The sequence below is a fragment of the Nomascus leucogenys genome, chromosome 14 (genome assembly GCF_006542625.1).
Source record: "Nomascus leucogenys isolate Asia chromosome 14, Asia_NLE_v1, whole genome shotgun sequence".
Taxonomy (NCBI): domain Eukaryota; kingdom Metazoa; phylum Chordata; class Mammalia; order Primates; family Hylobatidae; genus Nomascus; species Nomascus leucogenys.
The window spans coordinates 81,826,218-81,838,711 of record NC_044394.1 but is presented as its reverse complement, the minus strand read 5'-3'; the positions used below and the strand labels follow the sequence as shown (position 1 = coordinate 81,838,711).

The following is a 12,494-nucleotide window of genomic DNA, read 5'->3' as shown; positions in this document are numbered from 1 at the left end:
TAATATGTTCTATTAGTCCTTCTGTGGGTTGAGTAAAGGTACTTGAAATAGTGATTTGTGAAGACAGAGTACATAACAGCTGAAGGAAATAACTTTTTACTGTAATTTGTCTATAAAAATGTAGAAAAAAGCGTACATAACAATTTTATAGACATATTAAAGGAGTTTTTTTTAAAAGCACATGACGGCTGGGTGCGGCGGCTCACACCTATAATCCCAGCACTCTGGCAGGCTGAGGCAGGTAGAACACCTGAGGTCAGGAGTTTGAGACCAGCCTGGCCAACATGTCAAAACCCCATCTCTACTAAAAATACAAAAATTAGCCGGGTGTGGTGGTGGGTGCTGGTAATCCTGGTGACTCGGGAGGCTGAAGCAGGAGAATCACTTGAGCCCTGGAGGTGGAGGTTGCAGTGAGCCAAGATCGCGCCATTGCACTCCAGCCTGGGAAACACAGCGAGACTCCATCTCAAGAAAAAACAAAACAAAACACATGATAACAAACTTTTGGGTTAAGGGAGTAAATATGAACACAATTTGTTCCCTTGTCTGGTTGAATAGATGTTACTTGATGTGCTCATTGCTCCTAGTGAGAACATCGGATATTGCCGTCAGATATTGCTTATGTAGACCAGGGGTTGGAAAACCATGGTTGGGCCCTGGAATCAAGTTGTTTCCTGGATTTGAATGGCTCACAAGCCAATGATAGTTGTCACTTTTTTAAATGCTTGAAAAAAAGTAAAAGAAGGATATTTTATGATGTGAAAATCACATAAAATTAAAATTTCAGGGTCAGTAAATTAAGTTTCACTGGACACAGCCACATCCTCTTGTTGTACTGTCTCTAGCCGCTTTTGCATGGCCTAGTTGTGATGGAGACCCTGCAGACTCCAAGGTCCAAAATACTTCCTATCTGGCCCTTTCCTGAAAACGTTGGTCAACTCCTGATAGAGACCCTAGATTGATACTGAAAAGTACAGTTATTGGCTTAATCATTAATGAGAATTAACCCTTTAATTGACAATAGGTTAAGTAGTTGGCTGGTTTGTAACTACAGTATCTCTATATAGGATATTGATTTAATATTAAAAACTTTGAAATGATTTTCTGAAAGTAGAGGAAAGTAGCCAGCTCCTATGAATAAGCTGGCTGAGCTCTAGAATGCATTCCATCTCGCTCTTTTTTTTTTTTTTTTTTTGAGACGGAGTCTCACTCTGTTGCCCAGGCTGGAATGCAGTGGCGCAATCTCGGCTCACTGCAAGCTCTGCCTCCCGGGTACACGCCATTCTCCTGCCTCAGCCTCTCCGAGTAGCTGGGACTACAGGCGCCCGCCACCACGCCAGGCTAATTTTTTGTATTTTATTTTTAGTAGAGACGGGGTTTCACTGTGGTCTCGATCTCCTGACCTCGTGATCCGCCCGCCTCGGCCTCCCAAAGTGCTGGGATTACAAGCGTGAGCCACCGCGCCCGGCCTCTCTTTTTAATAGAGATGGGGTCTCACCATGTTGGCCAGGCTGGCCTCGAATGCATTCTCTTTTGGTTTGGGAAAAGCATAAAGAGGACAAATGAAAGGTTTTACTTGGAGAGGAAAGAGCACAGGCTCTGGCGTCAATGGGTCTGGGTTTGAAACTCTGTTCCTTTTCTGATCTGTTGTGCAGCCTTGGCCGAGTGACTCCACCTCTCGAAACTGTTTCCTCTGTAAAGTGGCAATTAATAACTTTCACCACCTGGGATTGTTTCAAAGATTAAATGGAATGATGTGTATGAAGCACCTGGTGCAGTGCTTGACATATAAAAGTGCTCAATAAATGTGCATGGACAAAGATGTCATGGTGATGCTTAGTAATATTTATTCCCTTCATAATAATGCTACCTATTACTGAGCATGTACTATATTCAAGCCTGTTCCAAACTCCCTTACATGCAACCCGATGAATTAGGAACTGTAAATATCACCCTTTGTTACAGATAAGGACCCATAAGGATGTTCCCAAGATCACTCAGCCAGTAGATGGTGAAGTCAAAACTCAAACCCAGGAGGCCAATTCCCATACACCACTGGAATGACTGTGGTGCTGGGCCCTATTTGGCATTTTTCGTATTTGACTACTCATACTTAGAACAATGAAATATCTCCTTTCAATTAAATATGTTCTAAAGTGGTACTTCATGAGCCATGTGACAATTTCAATTTTATCTGTGTTCTCATTCAGAGTAAGATTCTGAAGTGACTCAAGGTTATATTTGACTGTTGCAAACGCTGAATAATCAAGATTTTGAAAGCGATGTCCCTGAGAACATTGTGTGCTCATTAGGGTGTTTTTAGAAATCCCATTCAGCTCTTTCTATTTCCTGGAGGCCTTGATATTGAGGATTCTGTTCTACAGAGACCCCAGAGAACCTTGTGTCCATATAAAAAGTGTGGACTCGTTTCCCCTATTTAGTTTTTCTTATAACAGAAATTTTTCTGTTACTGACTCACAAAATTGAAATGCTTTTTAAAGTAATTACTGCAACTTCATCTCTTCTGAGCATTGTTGTCCAGCTCATCATGACTATTTATAGTGCTCTTCCCAGATACTTCCTAAGGCCTGAAGGTAGCAGTCAGGACATAAACATATTTGTATTTTAGATGGCTTACTTTGTCAAAGAAGAGTTAGTCTCTTTTTTCTCCCCTTGGACAAATATGCTCTAACTATTGTAGTTAACCGAATCTAGCAATTTTATTTGTTTCTATGTTAACAAATTCCCTCCCCTAATAATACAGTCAAAAGTATGCCCAAAGTACAAAATTGGCAAAGTAAATACCAGGACAATTCTTGCATTGCAAATCCCACTTTGGCTGATAATGATGCAGTTCATAGCCTTTGAGATGTATATTGGTATAATGTCAACTTAAAAAAACATTTTCCCTTAAGGATTCTCTTCTTTTGGATAAAGACAATGAGAAATTTCTAAGTGTGAGGGGGACCACTCACTTACTCGTACATGATGTGGCCCTGGAAGATGCGGGCTATTACCGCTGTGTCCTGACATTTGCCCATGAAGGCCAGCAATACAACATCACTAGGAGTATTGAGCTACGCATCAAGAGTAAGTACTTGCCATTGAGGCACCTATCTATCCTGGTTCAATCACAAGCATGCAGAGAACAAATGAGGGTGCATGTAGAATTCCTTGCAGGTCTTTGGAATGAAGGATAACGGAAAACAGATCCATCAGCTCTCCTGAAGCATCAGGTTATTAAGACGTGTGTGATACTTTGAAAGGTATAAGTCAGGGTGTTGTTCTGAGAAAAGGTGAATGAATTGGGCAGGTTATAGGGTTGCAGGATGAAGGCTAAAACACACCACTCAAGAGAGTCAAACAGTGGCTTCCGTAGAAGGTACCCTTGGAAAGTGTCCTGTGAAGCTTTGCACCTATAGGGCTAGAGGTCACCACATGCCGTAACTTTAATTTTAGGATACTTCAATTTTATTGGGTATTCTAACCAGAGGGCTAGCCTTGCATATCCAGTGGAAATCGCATTTTATTTGTCTTCCCTAAGGTGGATCTAGCTGCCCTTAATAGCGATATTTCAGATAGTCAGAGCTGCCATTGATTAAAATGAGTTTCGTTTGAAAATGGTGTTTTGAGCAGTATTGGCTATTGTTTCACATTTGTTCAACATTTACTCTGTACCAACTGTGTGCTGGACATGGAGACAGGTGTAACCATGTAAATCCTGGACTTTGCCTTGGAGAATGGGCCACAATTCTTTGTTGTTTATACTGAATAATGAACACAACTGGGGTGTTTTGAGGGGATTTCAGAGAGCTCCAGAGACACACTAAGTTTAAATAATTGGTCTATGAGGGGAAAAGATATTTTTCTCACAAAGAATCCAGAGATTCAGTTGCACCGAATTTTTCCACGGACTGAAGCGTCCTGACTGTGTTTGTTTTACAGTCCTGTGAGGATTCGTTCATATCAGCTCCTTGTTTCTGGACAGGCCACTGACTCAGGCCTCCTGAGCTTTTCCGTGGACCGGCACGGTCCTGTCTCTGCGATACTGCGCATGAACACTAGGGGGCAGCCGCCCTACATGCCTGTCTGTGTTGTGATCCTCCCAGGATCTCAGTGGCTCTCAAGGGGTGGTCCTGGGCCAGCAGCGCCTCATCACCTGGGTACTCAACAGACATGCAAATCTCGGGTCCCGTGGAGACCTACTGATTGAAACTAGAGTCTGGGGGCTGCCATCTGTGTCTCACAAACCCCCGGGTGATGCTTGGGACCCTCAAGTCTAAGAAGCACTGAGATCCTGGAGGCTTCTTTCTCTCCCTGGATGCCCCAGCTCCATAGGGCAGCGCGTGACATTGAGGGGAGGAAAAGGCGTCTGGCCGTGGTCCAAAAGCCGTCTGCCCCTCAGGCTGTCCTGCCATGCTGTCTAATGTGTACTCATGTCAGGATTTCAAAATGCTGTTTTGTGGAAGTGAGGATGATGAGGCCCGTCGTGGAGACAACTCACAGCCCTCACCCCCCAGGTGTCCTTTTTGCTCATTTCAGGGGCCTCGTTTCTTCCTTTCTTTTCTTTTCTTTTTTTTTTTTTGAGGCGGAGTCTCGCTCTGTCGCCCAGGGTGGAGTGCAATGGCGCGATCTCGGCTCACTGCGACCTCTACCTCCCGGGTTCAAGCGATTATCCTGCCTCAGCCTCCTGAGTAGCTGGGATTACAGGCTCACGCCACCAAGCCCAGCTAATTTTTGTATTTTTAGTAGAGACAGGGGTTCACCATGTTGGTCAGGCTGGTCTCGAACTCCTGATCTTGTGATCCACCTGCCTTGGCCTCTCAAAGTGCTGGGATTACAGGTGTGAGCCACCGCACCCGGCCGCCTCCTTTCTTTACGTTGGCTCTAATCCCTTGGATATCCACTTCTGCCTCTCCAAAGAGTTTATCTCTTTAATTAACAAGACCTCTGTGGCTGAGGCCAGGTTACACACTAGCCTTCCAAACAGGTGGTTCTTGAGCCCTGTGCCTTTTCTAGAAGAACTGAATCTTGAGTATTTTGTGGCAGGCACTTTGGAGAGGTGGAGAAGATATTTTAGGTCAGATCGAGTTTCGGGGAAAATCTATCTCGTGGACCTTGTAAACTTGACTCTTAAGATTGTGTTCAGAAAGTCTGGGAGGGAAATGGTTAATTGTTTATCACAGAGCAAGGACTGAAGACCTCCTGTCAGCGGAATGTGTGTTTAGCTGTGGCCTCTTCCAGTAATCTCTCTGCTGGGAAAGTCATTGGCCAAGGATGCTCGATTTTGTAGAGAGCCTGTTTCCTCTGCCAGACAAAGGCTGACTCTCATAATGACTGGCGATACTGGAAAGGATAACTTAGTTGATTAGCCAAACAATGACTTGAACCACAGCGTCAAATGAAAGCTTTCCTAACAGAATCTCTTTTCCTTACATCTTTCTCAGAAAAAAAAGAGGAGACCATTCCTGTGATCATTTCCCCGCTCAAGACCATATCAGCTTCTCTGGGTAAGGCCCGCAAGGACCATGCATTCCACACACCTGTGGGGGTGCCCAGTATCCCAATGCAGGGAGCTTGGAACCCTCGTGTCTGCTGACCATACCTGCTCCTTGGGTGCGGTGTGCCTGGGTGGAGACCTTAGAACTCCAGTGTGTGAGGCCGGAATAACAAATGTGAGGGAATATTTCCCTTTGGCCAATTTGGTTAGAAATGGCATAATCTGAAAACAGGTATACTTTGCTTCATGCAAAGCCACCTGTAAAAATCTGAATGTGAAAATCTGAACGTTCTGGCAGCAGTTATCAACTGCATGAGAAGATGAACAGCATGAACCCCAGGCAGAGCCAGCACCCTCAGTGTATTTAAAATAATTCACATCACCAGAACTTGGCTGGCTCTCTGCCTCTCTCTAAGACTCCATTTGTAAAGTGGGCTCAGCTGTGGTCAGTTTCTTGTTGCCAGAAGAGCTGGTAAGCTGGTCGAATGGTGTTATGAAAATGACCAGTGGGGCTTTCTGCTTTTCACCTCATGTGGTGCAGTCCATCCTAGCCAGCACAGGTCCACACTAGTGGCCAGTGAGGGTACGTAAGTGTACTGTACTAACAACCTACTGATGCTAGTGGTGGGGTGGAATTGATATTTATTGAGCATCTACTATGTCCAATGGGATCCCATTCAATCTCAGCATAGATCCTGTAGGTTTTATTCCCTCAATTTTCCAAAAGGAAAAAGCCACCCAGGGCATCACAGTGGCTCAGTGGAGGCCAAAAGTCCGTGCTCAGAGTCAGGCTGGAGTTCAGATTCAGGTCTGTGTGCCTATAAAGGCTGCACCCTTTTATGTGTTTGTTTCTGGGTAGTGTTTTTGTAGGTCTTTTACTCATTTATGAAACCCTGGCTGCACAGTCTTTTAAAAAGCAATTTATTTGCTTTTTCCTTTTGTTTAGTGTTGGTTTAAATTTTAAATTTGAATTGGAGGCCATAGAGGAGGAGGGCTTTTGTGCAGTTGCTGGGACTGCTGGCTGGCACTTGGGTTGCCACTGCCACAGTGCAGTCCCCATGGCTGCAGCTCTAGGAACAACCACCTGGAAATCTGGGGCAATGGACATATGGGTGATATCTACTGGAGCCCCAGTGTTCTGGCTCCCTGGGGCTTCCCAGCCAAGTTCCCAGGCCCAGTTCCCAATCAGTTGCTTTGGATGCACTGGAATGGGTGGTGGGGCCACGTGACACTGATTAGTAGGTTGTTATGGCTGAGGAAGATCTTTAAGGTCATAGGAGTGGCATAGGATGGAGAAGGGCTGACATTCTTAACCCGTCGTGGGGCCAGGTGCATTAAAAGACACACCACAGGAAGCCATATCACCCACGAGGAAAAAACAAGTGAGAAGGATTTCTTTTGCTTTTCCTTCTACTCTTCTTTGGTGAATGAAAAAGAAAAATAATTTCCTATGATTGAGGCAGGGGGACCCAGTCCATCACACTGCACAACTGCAGAGGGCACCATCTATAGAAAATACAGAGTTTTTGGCCGGGCATGGGGGCTCACGCCTATAATCCCAGCACTTTGGGAGGCCGAGGCGGGCGGATCACGAGGTCAGGAGATTGAGACCATCCTGGCTAACACGGTGAAACCCCATCTCTACTAAAAATACAAAAAATTAGCTGGGTGTGGTGGTGGGTGCCCGTGTCCCAGCTACTCGGGAGGCTGAGGCAGGAAAATGGTGTGAACCCGGGAGGCGGAGCTTGCAGTGAGCCGAGATCGCGCCACTGCACTCCAGCCTGGGCGACAGAGCGAGAGTTTTTAAAGAATTTGATCCCCAGTCAGAGTCATCTGGGAATGGAGAGTTCCCAGGATAAACATCAGAGCCAAGACCAGCCTCAGGCAAAGAGAAAGAATCCACACATTGATCTGGATTTTCTGAGGTAACTGAAGTGAGGGGCGGAGGAAGTAGGCTTGAAGTTAGCATGCCCCCGGGGAGCGCAGGGGCCCTGGTGAAGCCATTTGACTTCAGGTGCCTCTTGGTTTTCGCCTGCCATGAAGACCAGTTGTAGGAACCAGAGGTGCTTTGTAAATAGTAAAGCTCCATGTGAACAGAATCATTTGAGAAAACTAAATTTTCTACTAAGGAAAGAATTGGCTGGTGAGGGTTGTTTGAGAAGCCGAGGAGGGACTCAGGGCTCAGGTTCGCTGATGGGTGGGAGGTGCTGGTTCTGCAGGTGACGTGATGTGCCTTGCTGTCCACAGGGTCAAGACTGACAATCCCGTGTAAGGTGTTTCTGGGAACCGGCACACCCTTAACCACCATGCTGTGGTGGACGGCCAATGGCACCCACATAGAGAGTGCCTACCGGGGAGGCCGCGTGACCGAGGGGCCACGCCAGTAAGTGGGCCAGGGTCTTCTGTTGAGAACCCTGTGGGTTTTGCTCTTCCTTTTGGAAACGGTTATCACTATGACCCACATATCACATTAAAAGTAACCTTTTTTGATTCCAAACTGTTGGATGTTTATAATTTAAAGAATTGTATTTTGCTAAAACTTATCTTGAGAATCAAACTTTCTCCGTAAATACTTAAAAGTTGAGTTGCAGTTGACATGTTGGTATTGATGATGCATTTTGTAGCGGTTTAATTAAACATTGATCCTTTTATTTTTGCAAGTTGAAAAATATTTTGGAGTTCATACCTTTCCATTTTCCACTCTGCAACCTATCAAACATTTTCATAAACCCTTAAAAAGACCCTGAGACCTCGCCACAGTATCTGCAGTACCTCTTCTGTTTCTCAGGGAGCTGTGGACTGCCACACTCTCTAAGGAAGGTTAATAATACAAAAAAGGAAGAATTCAGTTCTCATAAGTAGTCATCTCTAGAAAATGTTTTCTTATTCTGAGACTACAACAATCAGACCTTTTGTAAATGGGAACTTGCTGCCTATGAGGGAGACCATTCAACATTCCAAATTGTAATGTATTTTTAAAATTACAGTTTTGATACTTTGAATTAGCCTGAGCTTTTGCTTGCCAAATGGTTGTGTTTTTTGAAAGACTTATCACAAAAGATCTTTCTGGATGTAATTTAGTGGATAAAAACTATGTGTGGTTAGCATAATCATGTGCTTGCAAGTTCTCATTGCAAAAGACCTGGCCACAACTAAATGCCCATCTCAGCTTACTCATATGATCCATTTACTTAAAGGAACCTATATTCCCCCTACAAATAAAACAAAAATATTCCTAGTGGATCCACTCATCCATGTTTTTATTCATACTAACGGGTAGTAGTGAGGTGTCTATAAATTCCTCTAACACTATAAATGGTAGCTATCCTGGCCAGAGCCATTCCCTGGGCTGTCTGCAGGTTTCCAGAGTGAGAGTCAGCAGTAGAGGTGAGAAGAGATGGCACCACTGAGGGCTGGAGTCCTGGAAACTCCCTGCCCTTCAATACGCAAGTGATTTAATGGTGAGGGACTCAAGTTTCCTCAAACTAGACGTTTCTGTTCCCACGACTGTTTTTTTTTTTTTGTTGTTGTTGTTCATTAACGGACTTAAAAGATGAACTTCCCCATTATCTAACCCTGTAGTGTAACAACTGTTTGATGCCAGTGACCGCCAACTTCAGTGACACTCAGCCTTCAGGAATAGGCTTAGAAACTGTCCCAAATGAATAACAAGTATGGTGGCAAGAGCTCCTAACTTTATGAAACTTGAAAACAATAAAAGTGCAATGGGTACTTCTAATGGAGAGTGTTTAGATGTCTACACTGTGAAAGACAAGCTTGCATTCGATATAATCGTAATTAAGTGAATGTTTATTAACTCAGGGAATATTCAGAAAATAATGAGAACTACATTGAAGTGCCATTGATTTTTGATCCTGTCACAAGAGAGGATTTGCACATGGATTTTAAATGTGTTGTCCGTAATACCCTGAGTTTTCAGACGCTACGCACCATAGTCAAGGAAGGTATGTATGTATTTTGGGGAGCACTACAGGAGAATATAACATGTTGAATGTTCCATGGATACTAGACAAAGCTACTTGTTCTCCAAATGATTCCATAGAAATTCCTTTGCATTGCCTGCTAGTGGAGAGCTGTAAAGAAACCTCCCATTTTTAAAGATTTTTGGTAGGGTGGAGGCTGGACTTTGGGAGATTATACTCAAATGAAAAATTTAAATGGCAAGCCGATTTTTGGAAAACGGATGAAATGGTTCTACAGTAAACTTCGAAATACTCCGTCTGCATGTGGCTCTGCCTTGGGTCCTGATCACCTGTCTTCACATGGCCTCTAGAGGAGGGTGGATTGTTCTTTATCCTGAAGATGAGAAACTTCATCCTCCAAGAGCTGGGGATTGGGAGCTACGCAGGCTTCAGGGCAGCTTTAGGGTCAAAGTCATTATATGACTGGAAATAGGTACAAGGCTACAGCCAAATCAACCCAGCGTTCATTTAAGGACATTTAAAAAGAAGAGGAGGAAAACCCACATTATTGTTTTTGATTAAATTGATTTCATATCAGTGTTTAATTGTTGAGCAGGAGGGAGAGCTGCCTTTAATGTAGTCTCTGTTGACAGCCCGTAGCTAATGGCAGGCAAGCCAAAGTGATTCCCAGCTGAAATCTCAGTGATGCCTCGTGGACAATCTTAACAGCAATAACATAAATACAAATCGCTCCAGGTTTCCATGTTTTGCTGGAGAGGCAGCCACAGACATAGTGTAAACTGGAAAGCCAATGATGTTTTCCAGCCTCAGGACAGGGAATGGCACCCAACGTTCCTCCAACTGTGCGCTGTTCACCACCAGCCTCACACTCACTTGAGCCACTGGTTACAAACACAGATCTCTGGACTTACTCCAGATCCACCCTGTCAAATTCTCCTAGGGAGAGGCTGCAGCCTGTGACTCAACAAGCTCCTTTCACAGTGAAGTTTGAGAATGAGGGCACACATGTGAAGGGTGGTGTTTCAGATCATTTCCAGATGAGCAGGCTGAGAGAGAGATGGTGGTTGTGCACATTTACCCACAAAAATCAGAATGTTCCCTCTCGGGGTCAGATTAGTGAGCCCAAGGAACCTGTGGTTTGTCTCGCCCTGATGCTGGGAACCTTTAAAATTTTCCATAACATGAGCCTTGTCCCTACATGTGACTGGCTGTGACTGATCCAAGGAACACAGGCTGTAAGTCTTTCACTAGGACTGAGAGGTATATTCAAACAGCTGCCCAGAAAATTACAGCTGAACTTATTTCTAATCTTTGTGGAGTTTTAAGATGTGAGAATCCTCTGGAGCAAGAGGCTGAGGTCATGTCGATTCCTGGATGACTAAACAGACTGTGGTAAATGATAGCTTAAAAATGCATGATTCTAGTCTCATCAACAATGTGTCTGATAACACTCTGTTCTCACATTTGCTTTTTAACTTTTTATTCAGAGTCTCTTCCTGTATTTCCGTAACACAGAGACGCCAAGGAGCAGAACATAAAATAGCTGGACCCAAGCAATCGTGTTGGCTCCTGCAGCTCCATTATTCAAAATTTATTTTCCTTTACTACTTCCTTTGATCCTCATGACACCCATGCTCATTGGAAAAGGGCAGATTGTTCCTGGCTCTGTCACAGTTGGCCAACTGAGACATAAACAGCATCTTAAACGCACAGTGTCCCACTGTCAGAACAAAGTTAAACCCTCAGCACTTGCCCACTTACCCTATGACGTTTCTAACAGATTTGTCCTATCACGCTTGTTTCTCTAATGCCACAGACATCACTCTCAAATATCCTCCATGTTGGTGTGAGGGATGTGCTTTCTGAAAATCAATGCACGTTTATCAAGAAAAACAAACTCCAATTTCTTTCTTGTCCTGTGCACCTGCATTGCCCTGTCCTCTTGTACAGTGAGAGACTATTCAGCTCCTGATGTGACTCTCTTCTTCCCACAGCCTCTTCCACGTTCTCCTGGGGCATTGTGCTGGCCCCACTTTCACTGGCCTTCTTGGTTTTGGGGGGAATATGGATGCACAGACGGTGCAAACACAGAACTGGAAAAGCAGATGGTCTGACTGTGCTGTGGCCTCGTCATCAAGACTTTCAATCCTATCCCAAGTAAAATAAACGGAATGAAATAATTCAAACACAAACTCCATACGTCTTCTCTTATGGAAGTGGCTGTGTCTTTTTGAGGGACTCTGTTCTTCGCCTCAGTTGTCTACCAAAGGTGCCACATTTATAGTGGCTTTGTAGTAAAGGACTAAAGTCTTACATTCTGTTTTTTTTTTTTTCCCTAAAAATCAGTGACAACAGTAGATGTGCCTGTGAGTGGGTGTGAGTAGCTGTCTGCTACTTGTGACCTATTTAACAGAGTGAAGTTCTCTTAGGCCTGCATGAGAGTGGAAAACATTTGACATTCGTTCAACAAAAACATATTGTGAGTCTATTTTGGCTAGACTCTATGGGAGATGTTGTACATACAGTGATGGTTAAGACATAGTTTGCCTTTCAGGAAGCTGGTTGTTCATTTTGAGCCTGAAAAGGATAATTCAGTGCTAAAGCTGAAGAATCAGCAAGAATTGGTGAACTTTTTTGGAAAGGGATATCCAAAAAATAGCAATTAAAAATACACACATTGGAATGTATTAGTGAACTGAGAATTAGACCCAACTTCATAACAACATGTCTGAAAATAGAAGGAAGGGCATTAAGATAATTGTAGACAAATTGAAAAACACGTACCCAGAGCCTCTTTCATATCATATAACAAAAATAAAATCCAGATAGATAAATGAGTTCAATTAAAAAAAAAAAGCTCCAATGACAGGAAAATCGCACGGCTGGTGACTCCACCTTTCAGGTCTCTGTTCAAATGTAACCTTCCCAGAGGGAAGGTCCCCAGAGAGGACCTTCCTTCCTCTCTGTCCCCTCACCCTGCTTTGTACCATTGTAGCTTTTATCACCACCAGACCTTGCAGTATAGATTTGCTTGTTGATTTTCAATTTGT

At 44.0% G+C, this 12,494-nt stretch overlaps 1 protein-coding gene across 2 annotated transcripts in view; it reads left to right on the top strand.

Annotated features, from left to right (window-relative positions):
- Positions 1-11,636, top strand: part of IL1R2 (interleukin 1 receptor type 2) — a 37,070-nt gene extending 25,434 nt beyond the window's left edge. For both annotated transcript variants that reach the window (XM_003274871.2, XM_003274870.4), the window contains exons 5-9: positions 2,916-3,090; positions 5,448-5,510; positions 7,748-7,883; positions 9,323-9,465; positions 11,439-11,636. In XM_003274871.2, coding sequence (XP_003274919.1) covers positions 2,916-3,090; positions 5,448-5,510; positions 7,748-7,883; positions 9,323-9,465; positions 11,439-11,605 — 684 coding nt within the window. In that variant the 3' untranslated portion in view covers positions 11,606-11,636. The remainder of the gene's footprint in view (positions 1-2,915; positions 3,091-5,447; positions 5,511-7,747; positions 7,884-9,322; positions 9,466-11,438) is intronic.
- Positions 11,637-12,494: the final 858 nt, after the last annotated feature.